Source organism: Oncorhynchus nerka, linkage group LG9a, assembly GCF_034236695.1.
Source record: "Oncorhynchus nerka isolate Pitt River linkage group LG9a, Oner_Uvic_2.0, whole genome shotgun sequence".
NCBI lineage: Eukaryota > Metazoa > Chordata > Actinopteri > Salmoniformes > Salmonidae > Oncorhynchus > Oncorhynchus nerka.
Genome location: NC_088404.1, coordinates 45,615,124 through 45,634,254, shown reverse-complemented (window position 1 = coordinate 45,634,254; position 19,131 = coordinate 45,615,124). Strand labels below are relative to the sequence as shown.

At 40.1% G+C, this 19,131-nt stretch overlaps 1 protein-coding gene and 1 long non-coding RNA gene across 2 annotated transcripts in view; one reads left to right on the top strand and one right to left on the bottom strand.

Moving 5' to 3' along the window:
* The window catches only part of LOC115134406 (A disintegrin and metalloproteinase with thrombospondin motifs 20-like), a 139,354-nt gene that overhangs the window by 94,123 nt on the left and 26,100 nt on the right, over positions 1-19,131 (top strand). Inside the window, exon 28 of the mRNA XM_029668339.2 lies at positions 18,092-18,259. Within this exon, the coding sequence (XP_029524199.2) occupies positions 18,092-18,259 (168 nt within the window). The remainder of the gene's footprint in view (positions 1-18,091; positions 18,260-19,131) is intronic.
* On the bottom strand, positions 843-16,582 carry LOC115134407 (uncharacterized). The gene is made up of 4 exons (XR_003864330.2): positions 16,303-16,582; positions 13,887-13,940; positions 11,225-11,274; positions 843-1,609 (listed from the first exon to the last, which is right to left on the bottom strand). It is a non-coding gene; the product is annotated as an uncharacterized LOC115134407 (long non-coding RNA).

Genomic DNA, 19,131 nt, shown 5'->3' with positions numbered 1-19,131 from the left:
TAACTTAGACCATTTTTCATACAAAATAACCCATACAGCGACAGGGAAGTCAGTGTATGAGCGTAAACATGAACCTGAAACCCTGAGGTAATTATTTGACTAAACGGTTCAGTGACAGAGTGAATCACGCATAACATTTACATAAGATGAATTTAAAGAAGATGAAAGTTTAGATTCCTTTTCTGTGAAATGTCGTGTTGAAAGAAAGTCCTGTATCAAGGGGTGTCCTGTTGAGACGCCACGTTTATTAGAGCCTTATGGTCTGTCTGGTGAGCAAGAGGAAATAGCATGGCGTTGGAGCTTTCGGATTTCCTGAAATAATTCTTGTGGTTGTCATAATTGAACCTTACCTTACTTTGAGGGGTGGCCCTTCACTTTTTTATTTAATTTTTTTAATTGATTTGTATTTATCCTTTGTTTATACAGGTTTTTCTCATTGAGATAAAAATCTATTTTTCAAGAGAGACCTGGTCAGTGATCTCAAATAATGTTGTACTTTATTAAGCTATGGTAACGACTTGTGTTTTCGCAGTGATTAGCGTTTTCAATCATTGAGACAGTATTCGGTAACAAACAGTCATGAATGAGTTAGATGCTGGACTACAGATGGCTCCATATGGAATTCCTGTAGCCTTTGTGGCTATGTATATACAGTATGTCGCCATGCTTCACAAAGGGGTTTGTTTTCTCAAGTGGCAGTTGTATGGGTTAAACCTCGTCATGGACTTACCTGGCGAGATAATTAGGGTGTCTCGTGGCATTCTTCAGTCAGGGTTTATCCCATTTAACAATCAAGTCATGTAAGCATTAAATGATACCGAAGAGAATGACTCACCAAAGACTGAAAATCATAGAAATTTATTGCACAGATTTTGGTGGTCAAACAGTTTATGAGCAGTAAAGTTCCACACAAAACAGATTAGCAACAATGTAAACATTTGAAGTAATGATGATTGTTTTAAAAAACGTTTGCAAAAAAATGTGTGTGAAGCAACATTAACCAACAATAATGCAGTGTGTGATGAATTGGCAAACATTTGAGTAATTTATGCCTATTTTGTTGCTAATGAAAACCATTTCCTGCTGTGAGTGAGGGTTCCCAAGGAGAGCAATCTAGGTTGGAGAGATCGCATTGGTTCAAATGAAATCCACATGCACAACATAGACATACTTGACTTTGGCCTGAGGCCACTTGCAGACAAATTCCCCAAACCTGTCACCCTGGGGTCAGATGGTCATGACATCATTGAGCTTGTGTTTCCTGATCCAGCCCATATGCCAGTCTAGCAACTGGAACTAGCTAGGACCTGGAGACTCCGAGGTTCCCTCGGCCCCAGTTCTTCAAGCATGGTTCTTGTCATAGCTTAGGTTTGAAACCAGAGCAAGCGGCTAATGTTACATGTGGGCCCTTTGGGGATTGTTTATTTGATGTTAAATCAAACCAAATGATGCAATTCATTAGTTGTATTGGTCAATAGTTGATTGCTGTATCTTGTAGATTTTGGCTTGTCCAGGAGGCTTTGGAGACATCAAACCAGATGCTGCTTTCAGATGTTTTCTGAGGCAACATCTTTGGACATGAGTAGAGCTTTGACAGCAGCAGTAAAGTCTGTATCAGAAGGCCAAAGAGTTGGGAAAACATGGAGAATAACATATATATTGAAAGAAGAGAAATAGAGAAAAAAAAAAAAAAGTTTCTCCATTATTCAATTTCCTGTCTGTTTCAAATCAAAGTAATGTGATTTTGGCGTGGGATTTCATTCCAAAACAACTGTAATAATAGCATGATGCTCTTCGCCAACATTTATGTGTCCAAGCTTTTCTTTCTTCCAATTTATTGCAATTTAGAGAGCAATTAAATTATGCTGCCAGGCCTCTTTAGAAACAAATTACCAACAAAAGACATGTCTTGCATACAAAGATTGATTTGTTTTTATCCCAGACTGACTAGCAAAACAAGCATATCTTGACATGTTTGACTGAAAGAGAAATAGACACGATATGTATATGTTGCATATGGAGAATAAACATGAAACATCAATGGTGGAGAAAGTATTTTATGTAAACCAGTGACCCTACTTTCTTTATGGACATCTGCCATTGAGCACGGTCGACGTCATATAGTCGTGATATATAGTCGGCTCTACTGTATGTGGCCTAGTCCTCTGAATTCACTCATATAGACATAACCGCTAATGCAGTCTCAGTGAGGGAGGGCGATGACATAAAATGGGCCAAACCTTTGAGAGCAGGAGTTTCCTCGCAACCACAAAGAATCTCTGGATACAGAGCAGAGAAAGGGGAGAAAGAGCAAGAGAGTGGAAGTGACTAGATTAGGCAGATATTTGTTTCGCTGGTGTTTCAGCTGAGGATGAAATCAGGGGGATAAAATGAGAGATGTAGGGTAAAGATCTGGAAGCGTTTAACCCAGGCTTTCCCTGGCTCTTCTAATGATCGGGAACAGGTCCCCTCTGAAGAGCGCCTGCTTTTTCTCAACTGGCATTGCAACACATCTGAGAGAAGGTCGCTAAAAGCTTATGGGGTGGTGAATCCTCTCTGAAATTGGACTTAAATGCATGTTCCTCTCACCTCGTCTTTCCCGGAGACGTGATGGGATGATTCAAGTTGGGGTCTGTTGGTGGCTATCAGGTTGATGTACTGTACCTTGGGAGTTGGACTGTATTAAACTCACTCTTTTTTTTTCTTTTTTTTTCAAACTTGGTTTAGTGGGAAAGAGTTTGATGGATGAAGTGTCCTAGAAGAGCATGGTAACCTACTCAAAGTAACAGATCTCCCTTGAAAGTAGGGCTTATCACGTTTCACCTCACATCTTACCATAGGCACTCGACAGCTCTGCTTTCTGATGTGGACTCAGTGTATTACCCTTTATACAATAGACGTCAGTGTATTACCCTTTATACAATAGGCGTCAGTGTATTACCCTTTATACAATAGGCGTCAGTGTATTACCCTTTATACAATAGGCGTCAGTGTATTACCCTTTATACAATAGGCGTCAGTGTATTACCCTTTATACAATAGACGTCAGTGTATTACCCTTTATACAATAGGCGTCAGTGTATTACCCTTTATACAATAGGCGTCAGTGTATTACCCTTTATACAATAGACGTCAGTGTATTACCCTTTATACAATAGGCGTCAGTGTATTACCCTTTACACAATAGACGTCAGTGTATTACCCTTTATACAATAGGCGTCAGTGTATTACCCTTTACACAATAGACGTCAGTGTATTACCCTTTACACAATAGGCGTCAGTGTATTACCCTTTATACAATAGGCGTCAGTGTATTACCCTTTATACAATAGATGTCAGTGTATTACCCTTTATACAATAGACGTCAGTGTTTCACCCTTTATACAATAGGCGTCAGTGTATTACCCTTTATACAATAGGTGTCAGTGTATTACCCTTTATACAATAGGCGTCAGTGTATTACCCTTTATACAATAGGCGTCAGTGTATTACCCTTTATACAATAGGAGTCAGTGTTTTACCCTTTATACAATAGACGTCAGTGTATTACCCTTTATACAATAGGCGTCAGTGTATTACCCTTTATACAATAGGCGTCAGTGTATTACCCTTTATACAATAGGCGTCAGTGTTTTACCCTTTATACAATAGACGTCAGTGTATTACCCTTTATACAATAGGCGTCAGTGTATTACCCTTTATACAATAGACGTCAGTGTATTACCCTTTATACAATAGACGTCAGTGTATTACCCTTTATACAATAGGCGTCAGTGTATTACCCTTTATACAATAGGCGTCAGTGTTTTACCCTTTATACAATAGACGTCAGTGTATTACCCTTTATACAATAGGCGTCAGTGTATTACCCTTTATACAATAGACGTCAGTGTATTACCCTTTATACAATAGGCGTCAGTGTATTACCCTTTATACAATAGGCGTCAGTGTTTTACCCTTTATACAATAGACGTCAGTGTATTACCCTTTATACAATAGGCGTCAGTGTATTACCCTTTATACAATAGACGTCAGTGTATTACCCTTTATACAATAGACGTCAGTGTATTACCCTTTATACAATAGGCGTCAGTGTATTACCCTTTATACAATAGGCGTCAGTGTATTACCCTTTATACAATAGGCGTCAGTGTATTACCCTTTATACAATAGGCGTCAGTGTATTACCCTTTATACAATAGACGTCAGTGTATTACCCTTTATACAATAGACGTCAGTGTATTACCCTTTATACAATAGGCGTCAGTGTTTTACCCTTTATACAATAGACGTCATGTATTACCCTTTATACAATAGGCGTCAGTGTATTACCCTTTATACAATAGGCGTCAGTGTTTTACCCTTTATACAATAGACGTCAGTGTATTACCCTTTATACAATAGGCGTCAGTGTATTACCCTTTATACAATAGACGTCAGTGTATTACCCTTTATACAATAGACGTCAGTGTATTACCCTTTATACAATAGGCGTCAGTGTATTACCCTTTATACAATAGGCGTCAGTGTATTACCCTTTATACAATAGGCGTCAGTGTATTACCCTTTATACAATAGGCGTCAGTGTATTACCCTTTATACAATAGACGTCAGTGTATTACCCTTTATACAATAGACGTCAGTGTATTACCCTTTATACAATAGGCGTCAGTGTTTTACCCTTTATACAATAGGCGTCAGTGTATTACCCTTTATACAATAGACGTCAGTGTATTACCCTTTATACAATAGACGTCAGTGTATTACCCTTTATACAATAGACGTCAGTGTATTACCCTTTATATGAAGTTCACATTGCGCAACGTTCAGTTCTCCTCCCATATCGTCCTACAGCGTCGTATTCGCCCGAGTAAATTGCAAGCCCATTTCAAAGGCTCTAGGTTCTTAAAAATATACAGTGCTGAAGTCTGTGAGGCAGTCATTGGTGGGCAAATATTATATCTGATGTGTTCCAAACACAGGATTAATAGTTTTCTTTTGACTTTGTAGTCACTGCTATTTTACTGTTGAGGACACATAGTCATTCTTCAGGTTAAAAGACACTTTTTGAGTCCGCTGAGCCCAGCTGCAGACTGAACTTTGTTGCACATCTTCAAAGACTGCTGTAGTGGGGGTAGATGGAATCAAAGGGAGATAGCATAGCAGGCTTGGTAAACACACCAGCGACACACAACAACATCACTCCCATAACGCCCCCATAAAAGCTAGCGGTGTAAACAGAGTGTTCATCTTAGAGGAATGTGTTAATGAGACACACACAGACCAGGTGTTGACGTTCAACCACCTCTAAAGTACAAAGACCTCTAACAACAATGGGATCGTCCCACGATGAACATGCAACACTTTCACATTTTTCTTGTCTATTTGAGGGAAATGTCACCCTTTGACTGAAAACTGGACTGTAGCTTTTTGGTTGAAACGCAAGGTAAACGTCGTTGTTTTTTTGCGGTTTAATTCCATTATCAGGACCAGGACGAACCAGGCCAAAAAAGAATGCGAGCTTGGCTGTGAAAGCGCTCCTTCTCTTTGGCTTGCGAGCTCGTCTCTACAATAAATTAGGCTAGAGTTTGGGGTTTTGACAGACCCAAAGTAAACCGGCGTTGAGTAAGAATAATTGGCTGGATGGAATTTGGAAGGATAGAATTTGCCAGAAATAGGGACCCTTGGAGATCCTGCGCTAAAATGTAAATGTAGAACCTCACGCCTGTTCCTCTTTTTAGTGTGGCTGTCAGGAAGCATGTTCACTCCCATAGCCTGGCATAACTTTACGAGACAGCAGTGGTTTGCTCAATTGAGCACCAATGGATGTTTTCTGGAATGGAACATGGAAATGGAAATTGGTTCCAGGTGAATGTTTGGGCAGGCTGAAAAACTGGTCGTTTTTTGTCATTCCAAAAGTTGACTTATGGTTGCTCAGTTTCTGTCCCGAGTGGTGTTGACTTAAAAAGGGAATTGTGTTGGGAAAACTAAATATGCCCTCTTTTTGGGTTGTTTATTTGAGTTTCTGACCATGGCAGAGGCACAGTTTGGCAACATCGGAAGATTACGCATTTGATTTTAGTTGACTATTTTAATTTTCCATCACAAGCCGCCTGAAGCTCCTGTAGTGGACATTTTGTTAACTTTGTTAACACAGAGCTAGACTTGTTTAGACATTGCAATATTCTTTTCAATCATCATTACCCTGACAGTGAACTCCATGGTGATCCCAACATGACTGTAGGTGGGTCATACCACACAATTAACTTGGTATCATGGTGAAAAAAGTTGTATTTCACCTCATTTTAACATTCTGAAGAGCACATGGTCAACTTAATAGAAACATGTTTTCCTATCCCAAGAACTTAAATAAGAAAACTGACTAGTAAGTACCTATTAGGTCTCGGCAGTAAACCGCATTTTACTATATACCGGATTGGATTTGTACTTTTCCTTATCTAACGTTTTTTTCAATGTTTGGTTTGTTGGCCTCCCGAGTGGCACAGCATTCTAAGGCACTGCAGTGCTCGAGGCGTCACTACAGACCCGGGTTCGATCCCAGGCTGTCTTGCAGCTGGCCGCTGCTAGGAGACCCATGCGGCGGCCCACAATTGGCCCACCGTCGTCCAAGTTAGGGGAGGGTTTGCCTGGCTGGGATGTCCTTGTCCCATAGCACTCTAGCGATCCCTTGTGGAGGGCCGGGCACATGCACGCTAACTTAGGTCGGTAGTTGTACGGTGTTTCCTCCGACACATTGATGCGGCTGGCGACCAGTGTGCCAAGAAACAGTGCTACTTGGCAAGGTCATGTTTCGGAAGACGCATGGCTCTCGACCTTCGCCTCTCCCGAGTCCGTACGGGAGTTGCAGCGATGGAACAAGACTATAACTACCAAAGGGGTAAAAAATAAAATGTTAAAAAGATAATGTTTGGTTTGTTAAATGTAGTGATGAAAAATTATGGCAATCTTCCGTTCTTACCGGTAAGGGACTGCTAACAGGTAAGAACTGCTCATTTCTAGCAACAGATTCGGATGCGCATGTACTTGTGTGCGACAGGTAGTGCCTGAGGCAGCGTTGGTGACGTATATATGCCATGAATCTTGCCTGTGAGGCAGTGCAGGTGCCAAAAGCTCCTTAGTCGACACACCGCCCCTTGTGGCAAAAGTAAGAACTGCCATTGAATCCATTCAAAATACATGATCATAAAGAATAATAATTGTTCTGATAAAGGAAAATGTACCTTTTCACAAAATAGGGCATTTTGAAATTATAGCAAATGAGTAAAGTAAATGCAGAAATGTATGCAAATGCTTTAAATAATCTTTGCTTGAAGTTTGATTGATAAAACAATCAGAAGAGAGAAAGACCCATTAAAACCACTTAGAAGGTAATTGTTAGCAACCTAGGGTCATGCGCTACCCATGAAGCATATAAATAACTTGTATTATTCAAAAACATAAAATACTGTCATACCTTCAAAAATAAGAAAATATTGTGATATGATATTTTGGCCATATCACCCAACAATAGTGCCTATTAAGTGCAAAATGAAGTACAAAATAAAGTACAAAGGTTAACCGTAACAGTCAAAAGTTTGTACACACCTACTCATTCAAGGGTTTTTCTTTTCTTTTTTATTATTTTCTACAAAATTGTCTGTAGAATAATACTGAAGAAATCAACACTATAAAAGAACACATATGGAATCATGTAGTAACCCAAAAAGCATTAAACAAATAGATTAGATTCTTCAAAGTAGCCACATTTTTCCTTGATGACAGATTTGCACACTCTTGGCATTCTCTCAACCAGCTTCAGCTTGAATGCTTTTCCAACCATTTTGAAAGAGTTCCCACATATACTGAGCACTTGGTGGCTGTTTTTCCTTCACTCTGCGGTTCAACTCATCCCAAACCATCTCAATTGGGTTGAGTTTGGGTGATTGTGGAGGCCAGGTCATCTGATCCATCACTCTCCTTCTTGGTAAAATAGTCCTTACACAGCCTGGAGGTGTGTTGGGTCATTGTCCTGTTGAAAAACATGTGATATTCCCACTAAGCGCAAACCAGATGCGATGGTGTATCGCTGCAGAATGCTGTGGTAGCCATGGTGGTTAAGTGTGCCTTGAATTCTAAATAAATCAGACAGTGTCACCAGCAAAGCAACCCACACCATCACTATGCTTCACAGTGGGAACCACACATGCAGATAGGTGACGGATGATCTCCGCGTCTCACAAAGACATGGCTGTTGGAACCAAAAATCTCAAATTTGGACTCATCAGACCAAAGGACAGATTTCCACCGGTCTAATGTCCATTGCTTGTGTTTCTTGGCCCAAACAAGTCTCTTTTTCTTATTGGTGTCCTTTAGTAGTGGTTTCTTTGCAGTAATTCTACCATGAAGGCCTGATTCACACAGTCTCCTCTGAACAGTTGATGTTGAGATGTGTCTGTTACTTAAACTGTAAAGCATTTATTTGGGTTGCAATCTGAGGTGCAGTTAACTCTAAAGAACTTATCCTCTGTAGCAGAGGTAACTCTAGGTCTTCCTTTCCTGTGTCGGTCCTCATGAGAGCCAGTTTCATCACTTGATGGCGACTGCATTTGAAGAAACTTTCAAAGTTCTTACAATATTCAGGATTGACTGTCCTTCATGTCTTAAAGTAATGATGGACTGTCATTTCTCTTATTTGAGCTGTTCTTACCATAATATGGACTTGGTCTTTTATCAAATAGGGCTATCTTCTGTATAACACCCCTACGTTGTCACAACACAACTGATTGGCTCAAACACATTAAGAAGGAAAGAAATTCCACAAATTAACTTTGAACAAAAAAAAGGAATAGTTTCACTATATTAAAACGAGAGTTCCGTTCACGTAACAGGGTTGACCTTAAAATTTGGGACAGGTTTTTCCCCCCTTACAATTAATCATTAATGACATGAAATCAATTATAATGTTCACAAATGGCATTGTCAAAGCAACAAATTAACTAGGGCTTTACAATGATATATTAAGAGGATTCAAATCTGCATAAAGGTCACAGGGTGCACCGAGGGACAGCAAGTCTTTGTTCATATACAAAATAATATTTATTGAAGTCTCCATGTGGTCTATATTGAAGGGTACTTAATTTAATATACCATGCTTTTAAAATTCAATATTGGTGTACAATTCCTACTAAAAATATCAAAGGAAAGCAAAAGGGATTTTTTTCGTAGAAGGACCATTATAGAAAAGTCCCTATTTTGACTTTTTTGGTACCTAAATATACAGTGGGGCAAAAAAGTATTTAGTCAGCCACCAATTGTGCAAGTTCTCCCACTTCAAGGTACACTTCAACAATGACAGACAAAATGAGAGAAAAAAATCCAGAAAATCACATTGTAGGATTTTTAATGAATTTATTTGCAAATTATGGTATTTGTATTTGGTCACCTACAAACAAGTATTTGGTCACCTACAAACAAGCAAGATTTCTGGCTCTCACAGACCTGTAACTTCTTCTTTAAGAGGATCCTCTGTCCTCCACTCGTTACCTGTATTAATGGCACCTGTTTGAACTTGTTATCAGTATAAAAGACACCTGTCCACAACCTCAAACAGTCACACTCCAAACTCCACTATGGCCAAGACCAAAGAGCTGTCAAAGGACACCAGAAACAAAATTGTAGACCTGCACCAGACTGGGAAGACTGAATCTGCAATATGTAAGCAGCTTGGTTTGAAGAAATCAACTGTGGGAGCAATTATTAGGAAATGGAAGACATACAAGACCACTGATAATCTCCCTCGATCTGGGGCTCCACGCAAGATCTCACCCCGTGGGGTCAAAATGATCACAAGAACGGTGAGCAAAAATCCCAGAACCACACGGGGGGACCTAGTGAATGACCTGCAGAGAGCTGGGACCAACGTAACAAAGCCTACCATCAGTAACACACTACGCCGCCAGGGACTCAAATCCTGCAGTGCCAGATGTGTCTCCCTGCTTAAGCCAGTATATGTCCAGGCCCGTCTGAAGTTTGCTAGAGAGCATTTGGATGATCCAGAAGAAGATTGGGAGAATGTCATATGGTCAGATGAAACCAAAATATAACTTTTTGGTAAAAACTCAACTCGTCGTGTTTGGAGGACAAAGAATGCTGAGTTGCATCCAAAGAACACCATACCTACTGTGAAGCATGGGGGTGGAAACATCATGCTTTGGGGCTGTTTTTCTACAAAGGGACCAGGAGGACTGAGTGAAAACCTCCTTCCATCAGCAAGGGCATTGAAGATGAAACGTGGCTGGGTCTTTCAGCATGACAATGATCCCAAACACACCGCCCGGGCAACAAAGGAGTGGCTTCGTAAGAAGCATTTCAAGGTCCTGGAGTGGCCTAGCCAGTCTCCAGATCTCAATCCTATAGAAAATCTTTGGAGTGAGTTGAATGTCCGTGTTGCCCAGCAACAGCCCTAAAACATCACTGCTCTAGAGGAGCTCTGCATGGAGGAATGGGCCAAAATACCAGCAACAGTGTGTGAAAACCTTGTGAAGACTTACAGAAAACGTTTGACCTCTGTCATTGCCAACAAAGGGTATATAACAAAGTATTGAGAAACTTTTGTTATTGACCAAATACTAATTTTCCACCATAATTTGCAAATATATTCATTAAAAATCCTACAATGTGATTTTCTGGATTTTTTTCTCATTTTGTCTGTCATAGTTGAAGTGTACCTATGGTGAAAATTACAGGCCTCTCTCATCTTTTTAAGTGGGAGAACTTGCACAATTGGTGGCTGACTAAATACTTTTTTGACCCACTGTACTTATGTCATTGGTTTGTACCAACTGTTTTGTGAAGGAATCCTATTTGTGAGTTAATACCAGTTAATTTGAATAAATATAACCTACTTATTCATGTAGTAATTATCTAAGGATTTCTGGATGCAAGATTTGGACCACATTGACCAGGGTTGGATTGGACTGTATTTGTGTTGGTTAGTGTTTCTTCCTATGCATGGAGATGATCAGGCCTGTGTGTGGCTATTTTGGCCATGAGGATGAAAGATCTATGACTCTAACATTCCTCCGCACCACAACGCTCTGCCCTTACCAGCTGTTCCCACGTCGACAACATGTGTGGTTTTGACTTCTGTCTTTGAAACTTCCCTGCAAAACAGGACCTTGAACAGTAAAAGCAGCCTGTGATAGCTCACTGGCGTATGTCTTACCCTCTGAGCTCCGCAAACATCTTCTTTTCCCCACAGTGACACTGACAAAGCTGTAATGAGATCATAGTATTACTATCTCTTAGTGTATTTGTTCACTGATATTTCTTGGCCCTGGGGAAATGTGTACATATTGCATTGTTAGGAAGATCATAAACCTTGATTATCTTCAATAGGGCTGAGATGACCATCTTTTTCAAGAAGTTGTTGCCAATTACTATAAAGAGTATTTGGGTATCTGTTTGCCAGAACAGATTGTAATATTCTGGACAATCTTCACACAATCGTGAGTTTGTTCTTCGTTCAGGTCAGCTCTGATCCCCTTTTGAAGAGACAGTGTACTGTCACTATGGTTATCATGTGCTTGGTATTACCATTCCAGTTGCGCTGTGAGCACAATGTGATAGGAATTCAGCCTTGGCACTCTCATGTTCTGAGAGATGGTATTTGTTAGAACTCAGGAATATAGGATAAATACTAGGGGGAAAAGTCTGCTCCCACACTACAGGTGCTATTAACCCACGTTAAGTCCACCTCTACTAAACATTACACTTGTGGACTTCAAAATCCACCTGTGAAGTTGAAGGCAGAAGACTTCAGTACCAGTAATCTGATCCAGTGTCTGTTCCAATATTACAGATTTTTTTTATGACATTATTTCCTTTTCTATGTACTCTTTCAATCTTTACATTTTGTACCACAATTTGAACACAATTTATTGAATTGCAGTAAATAGGTACAGTTGAAATCGGAAGTTTACATGCACTTTGGTTGGATTCATTAAAACTTGTTTTTCAACCACTCAACCACACATTTCTTGTGAACAAACTATAGTTTTGGCAAGTCGGTTAGGACATCTACGTTGTGCATGACACACTTAATTTTTCCAACAATTGTTTACCGACAGATTATTTCACTTATAAGTCACTGTATCACAATTCCAGTGGGTCAGAAGTTTACATACACTAAGTTGACTCTGCCTTCTAAACAGCTTGGAAAATTCCAGAAAATGTCATGGCTTTAGACGCTTCTGATAGGCTAATTGACATCATTTGAGTCAATTGGAGGTGTACCTGTATTCCAAGGCCTACCTTCAAACTCAGTGCTTCTTTGCTTGACATCATGAAAAAATCTAAAGAAATCAGCCAAGACCTCAGAAAAAAAATTGTAGACCTCCACAAGTCTGGTTCATCCTTGGGAGCAATTTCCAAATGCCTGAAGGTGGCACGTTCATTTTTACAAACAATAGTACGCAAGTATAAACACCATGGGACCACGCAGCCGTCATAACGCTCAGGAAGGAGACGCATTCTGTCTCCTGGAGAAAGGACATTGTGAAGATGCTGGAGGAAACAGGTACAAAAGTATCTATATCCACAGTAAAACGGGCCCTATATCGACATAACCTGAAAGGCCACTTAGCATGGAAGAAGCCACTGCTCCAAAACCGCCATAAAAAAGCCAGACTACGGTTTGCAACTGCACATGGGGACGAAGATCGTACTTTTTGGAGAAATGTCCTCTGGTCTGATGAAACAAAAATAGAACTCTTTGTCCATAATGATCTTCGTTATGTTTGGAGGAAGAGGGGGAGGCTTGCAAGCCGAAGAACACCATCCCAACCGTGAAGCACGGGGGTGGCAGCATCATGTTGTGGGGGTGCTTGCTGCAGGAGGGACTGGTGCACTTCACAAATAGATGGCATCATGAGGCAGGAAAAGTCTGTGGATATATTGAAGCAACATCTCAAGACATCAGTCAGGAAGTTAAAGCTTGGTCGCAAATGGGTCTTCCAATTGGACAATGACCCCAAGCATCCTTCCAAAGTTGTGGCAAAATGGCTTAAGGACAACAAAGGCAAGGTATTGGAGTGGCCATCACAAAGCCCTGACTTCAATCCTATAGAATATTTGATGGCAGAACTGAAAAAGCTTGTGCGAGCAAGGAGGCCTACACCAGCTCTGTCAGGAGGAATGGGCCAAAATTTACCCAACTTATCGTGGGAGCTTGTGGAAGGCTACCTGAAACGTTTGACCCAAGTTAAACTATTTAAAGGCAATGCTACCAAATACTAATTGAGTGTATGTAAACTTCTGACCCACTGGGAAAAAGAAATAAAAGTTGAAATAAATCATTTTCTCTACTATTATTCTGACATTTCATAATCTTAAAATAAAGTGGCAATCCTAATTTACCTAAAACAGGGAATGTTTACTAGGATTAAATGTCAGGAATTGTGAAAAACTGAGTTTAAATGTATTTGGCTAAATTGTATGTAAACTTCCGACTTCAACTGTACATCCCTATACTGGTTTTAAGTCAGAGTGGACAGCATGAAATATAAATAAACCATTTCTAAATGCCACACCCTTAGTCCACAACCTAAGTAATTTATTTTGCACATCGAGCTATATTTTTCAACCCAAAATGAATGGAAAACAGATACTTACGAACATTTGGGAAATTTTACGGTGCCTTTTGAGGTTTGAAAACATCTGACAAGCTTTTGAAGTGAACTACTAATTTAAAGTTAGTTGTTCTGTAGGGACTTCTCTGTTCTTTTTGTTAAAGTTGCATATGCTGTGGCATAGTGATATAGGCTGAACAACAGATAATGGTCTCATAGGTTACCCAATAGCGTGGTCTCTCAATGCCATTGGCTTACCTGTCCTCTGGGATGGAATGGGCGGAGTCATCCCGCGACTGCAGCCTGCCAATCCTAGACAAAGACATGCTCTTATCAATACCATAGAACAATGTAAAAGATAACCTGTCCATATATTTGATGCGGGTTACATTTCAATATAGTCTACCATAGTCTATTAAAGTAACATTTGTGATAATTGTTTTTTTGAAGAAAGGCAGCTCTGTCTATTTAACTTCAAGGGCTACATGCTGTTTTCTAGTATATTCTTTATGCCACACAGAATAAACATGAAATAGCTGGATTTGGTTTGGTTTGGCAATCGATTAAGTCAACTGTTCCAGAACCCTTAAACACTAGAAAAGCAGGAAAGCAGTGGAAAGAAGCAGAACAAGCACAAGCAGCTTAGCTGTTAGCTGTTATCACAATGCAGTACATGGTTAAACATTGCCTATGTCTTTCTGCCTAATACATCTCCCGTTCTGGTTGAAAAACGTTGTTAAACAAAACCACAGCTATGTTACTGTGGTCGCTTTCAGGCAACAATCCCATTCTGTCTACTATAGTAATCCATATTATTTCCAGATGAATGTCACTGGCTGATACTAGAATTAACCCACCCAATCATGTGAAACGAATTGCTGTTACAACTTGGGAGGGCAAATCTGTCTTGAAAAGTAATTTTTTCATGCGGATTGTTTTTTCTCTTCAAGAAAGTTTTCATAATGATAATATATACAACCTGTAGCAGGAACGTTTTCATAATGATAATATATACAACCAGTAGCAGGAACGTTTTCTTAATGATAATATATACAACCGTTTTCATAATGCAAGCGTTTTCATAATGAACGTTTTCATAATGATAATATATTCAACCTGAACGTTTTCATAATGATAATATATACAGGAGCGAACGTTTTCATAATGATAATATATACAACCCAACGTATGCAGGAGCGCGTTTTCATAATGATAATATATACAACCAGTAGCAGGAACGTTTTCATAATGATAATATATACAACCTGTAGCAGGAACGTTTTCATAATGATAATATATACAACCAGTAGCAGGAACGTTTTCATAATGATAATATATACAACCTGTAGCAGGAACGTTTTCATAATGATAATATATACAACCTGTAGCAGGAATGTTTTCATAATGATAATATATACAACCAGTAGCAGGAACGTTTTCTTAATGATAATATATACAACCAGTAGCAGGAACGTTTTCATAATGATAATATATTCAACCTGTAGCAGGAACGTTTTCATAATGATAATATATAGCAGGAACGTTTTCATAATGATAATATATACAACCAGTAGCAGGAACGTTTTCATAATGATAATATGATAATATATTCAACCTGTAGCAGGAACGTTTTCATAATGATAATATATACAACCAGTAGCAGGAACGTTTTCATAATGATAATATATTCAACCTGTAGCAGGAACGTTTTCATAATGATAATATATACAACCAGTAGCAGGAACGTTTTCATAATGATAATATATACAACCAGAACGTTTTCATAAGCAGGAACGTTTTCATAATGATAATATATACAACCAGTAGCAGGAACGTTTTCATAATGATAATATATACAACCAGTAGCAGAACGTTTTCATAATGATAATATATTCAAGGAGGAACGTTTTCATAATGATAATATATACAACCAGTAGCAGGAACGTTTTCATAATGATAATATATACAACCAGGAGCAGGAACGTTTTCATAATGATAATATATACAACCTGTAGCAGGAACGTTTTCATAATGATAATATATACAACCAGTAGCAGGAACGTTTTCATAATGATAATATATACAACCAGTAGCAGGAACGTTTTCATAATGATAATATATACAACCAGGAGCAGGAACGTTTTCATAATGATAATATATACAACCTGTAGCAGGAACGTTTTCATAATGATAATATATACAACCTGTAGCAGGAATGTTTATCCAAAGTGACTTACAGTACAGTAAATGCTTACATTTTAGTGGCTAAGGGTTTGTGTTCCATATTCATTTTCTGTGAATGTGACCTTGAGCCCCCCCCCACCCCATTAATTCTCTATTTTGTTAGAAATTCCCACACTGTAGTCGATACTGTAGTAACATTGCTCTTTGTTAAAAGTTGATAAAAGCAGCAGTGATATCTGTAAAACACATTTTTACTCACATGCCATAATGAAGTAGCACCACTAATAAAACAATGGATTTCAAACCATTGCATTTAGTCATCCGTGCTCAGTTACTATTCATGCATTACCAGCCTGTAAAACCTTCATCGGTCATATTCATTTGATTTACTCATTTTCAATCACATCTTTTGACCTTAGTATGTTAGTTAGCAGACCAGCAGCTATTCACAGATAAGCCATTTGAGCAGTTGAGTGGAGAGTCGACTTACCTGAGAAGGTGTTGAGTAGAGTGAGCCTGGCAGTGGAGTGCAGAGTGGAGGACACCGTCGGTCCCCTGGGTCCTTGCCCTCCTCCTGCTCTGCTCTCAGAGGTGAAGCTGTCCTCTGGGTCACACGCGCTGGGCCAGTTTTCTGCGCTCCTTGTGCGTTACCCGCCCTGATTAACTAATGGTTGACAGATGAGGCTGCCTGGCTGGGGAGAGGGAGGAGCACGCTGCCATATAGTGTCTTCTCCCCGCCGTTAAACAGGCAGGAGACACAGTTCAGTGGAGGAGCGCGGCCCTTATGGCTCTGCGTTTCTTTCTTCCTCCTGCTTTTTTTCATTTTTCTATTTTTTTCTTCTCTTACAGCAGTAAGGAGGGGCTAACCCCCCCCCCCCCCGCTACCCCCGCCCATACATGTTTGCCTGTCTCTGTTCCTGCCTGAAGTGGAAGGAGTAGTGTTATCATCTCTGAGTGAGCGTGCAGCGGGTATGAGAGTCTGCCACGTTTAGGAGTAGCCAGTCAACGCGGGCAGCTTTGATGTCTCCTTGTCACCCGAGCTAAGCCCTGTGTTTAAAATACCTTGGTAATTACACTGTGTACGATGTGTGTGTGCGTGGTGTCGAGCACTGCCCGCACCACAGTAAAGAGAAGAGAGCAGGAGATGCCTCCGTTTGAAGGGGTTACTGGGTACTAGAGTACACTCGTGTGTCTCTCTGAGTGCTAGAATGCTTCTCCTCCGGTAATGAAAAAAAAACTCCTTCTCCAGATCCTACAGCTCCTGTTGTCCAAAAGAAAAGGACCAGCTTTTCTTAGAACTCACTACAGTATGTCTACTTGTCTCAAATACATTTTCCTCAAATAGTTCCATCACAGCACAGTCAGTCCAATATAGTGTACTATAACCACCACAAGTTTACCATGAGGCCTGACGAAGGAAAATGCATGGCATTTGGTTTGGTGTTATGCAACATTCTGACATCATAATTAAGGGGAAATGCATGTTATGTTTATCTGGGCTGTAAAATATGCTAAAGACAAAAGAGAGTTCTCCTCGTCTTGTTGCACTCTATTCCAATACCCCATTTTGGAGTGGCTTTGTGTAAGGGGGCTCACTCCCTCTCTCACTGAGAGCAGAGCAGAAATAGTTGGCTCTCTAATTGCTGTCTGGCCTCATGAAGACGCAATAATGTAGAATATTTTAATCTACCAACCGACCGTCATCTCAGGCACGGGGCTTTATGAAGGCTCCGGGTCTGATCAGGGTCTCTGCTTTTTATTCCTTTAGTTTTTTTTCTCTCTGTAGCTTTCCTGAAGCATCGTACAGCTTCTTATTGAAACCAGATGATTGTCTAGCCATATGTATGCATCCTGGTATTTTAGCTCTGTGAGTCTTCTCTCTCCTAAGCTTGTGTGTGTGTCTCTCTCTCTAGTTTGTGCCCTACACTATGTTCAGTGTTTACAGGTTAAAGACGGGACTGCATTCAGACCTGGATGTTCAGTGGATGCTTTACAAGAATCCATGTCATGATTAGTTTGGCCAAAAGTGGTTTATAGCTTGTTTACTTGGCCATGAGATGCAGCAACAAATCAAGAGCGTTTTTCTCCATCTCATACACTGTAGACATCTATATTGAGCAAAGCAGTGTGTTGGATACTTATATACATTTTAGAACATGGCTCCGAGCAGCGGGTATCAGCATTATTTCAACAAATGTCGTTGGAAAAGCTTTCCGTAGAACCTCTACACGCACTGCCGCCATTTACATGTTTTTCTCTCCCTGTCGCTCTCTCTCTAGTGTTCTGTGAGCTGTGGCCGTGGGACCAAGGAGCGGGAGATAGCCTGTGTTTACCCAAACCAAACCCGAATAGAGGAAGATCACTGCAGTCATCTGTCACGTCCCCGGACACAAAAGGCCTGCCGAGCCCGGGGATGCCCCAGCTGGAAAGCCAACAGGTGGAGCGAGGTATGTGTTCACGCCACCCCGTCCCCACACACTCTCGAAATACCCCCTGGTCTCTCTAAAGCTAACAGTCACCTCTAGCAGCTGGGACACACAACTCAAACACAGATGTAGATGATGTACTGTACTCACTAAGAACCTGTCCTATCACTAAGCAGACATATTCCTCTGTCCTTCCGATGTGAGTTAAACACCACAAGCTGGATTTACATAACTGTTTATGCAATTCACTAGACTTGTATACTTGAGAGAAGAAATGTTATGGGAATACCAAAAAGCTTGTGCTGTGCTTTCTCTTCCTCTTCTGGGGTTGACTAGTTATCAAGACAGCTTTGGCTAATTCACCAATGCCTTTCTGGTGCATTTTGCTGCTCCGATGCAGCATGCTAGACAACATTTTGAATGTGCAATTCACACTTTTCAAACATCACAAATGCAAGAAGGTACCTACTTTCTACAGACGGATGTCACATTGCACATGGCTCCAGACTTGGACAGCCAGGTTGGCGGTCCAACATAGATAAAAAGCATGGTGGTAGAAGAGACATCATCATTCACAAAGCACAGCAGGTTACTGAAGTGCTGGACTGGCTGCAATCAAGACACTTCAGTGCAAAGGGCGCAGGAGAGACACTTTTTAAAAATATATATATATATTTTTTCTTCTCCAAGATGGTGTAGCAGTCAGGCGTCTTCGTGTTGTCGTGTGCCGTGTATATATCTTTATATATATATTTTCTTCTCCAAGATGGTGTAGCAGTCAGGCGTCTTCGTGTTGTCATGTGCCGTGTATATATCTTTATATATATATTTTTTCACATATTTTTTGTATTTTTCTTAACCTCAACTTCAACATACTCTCCTGCAACCCGCCT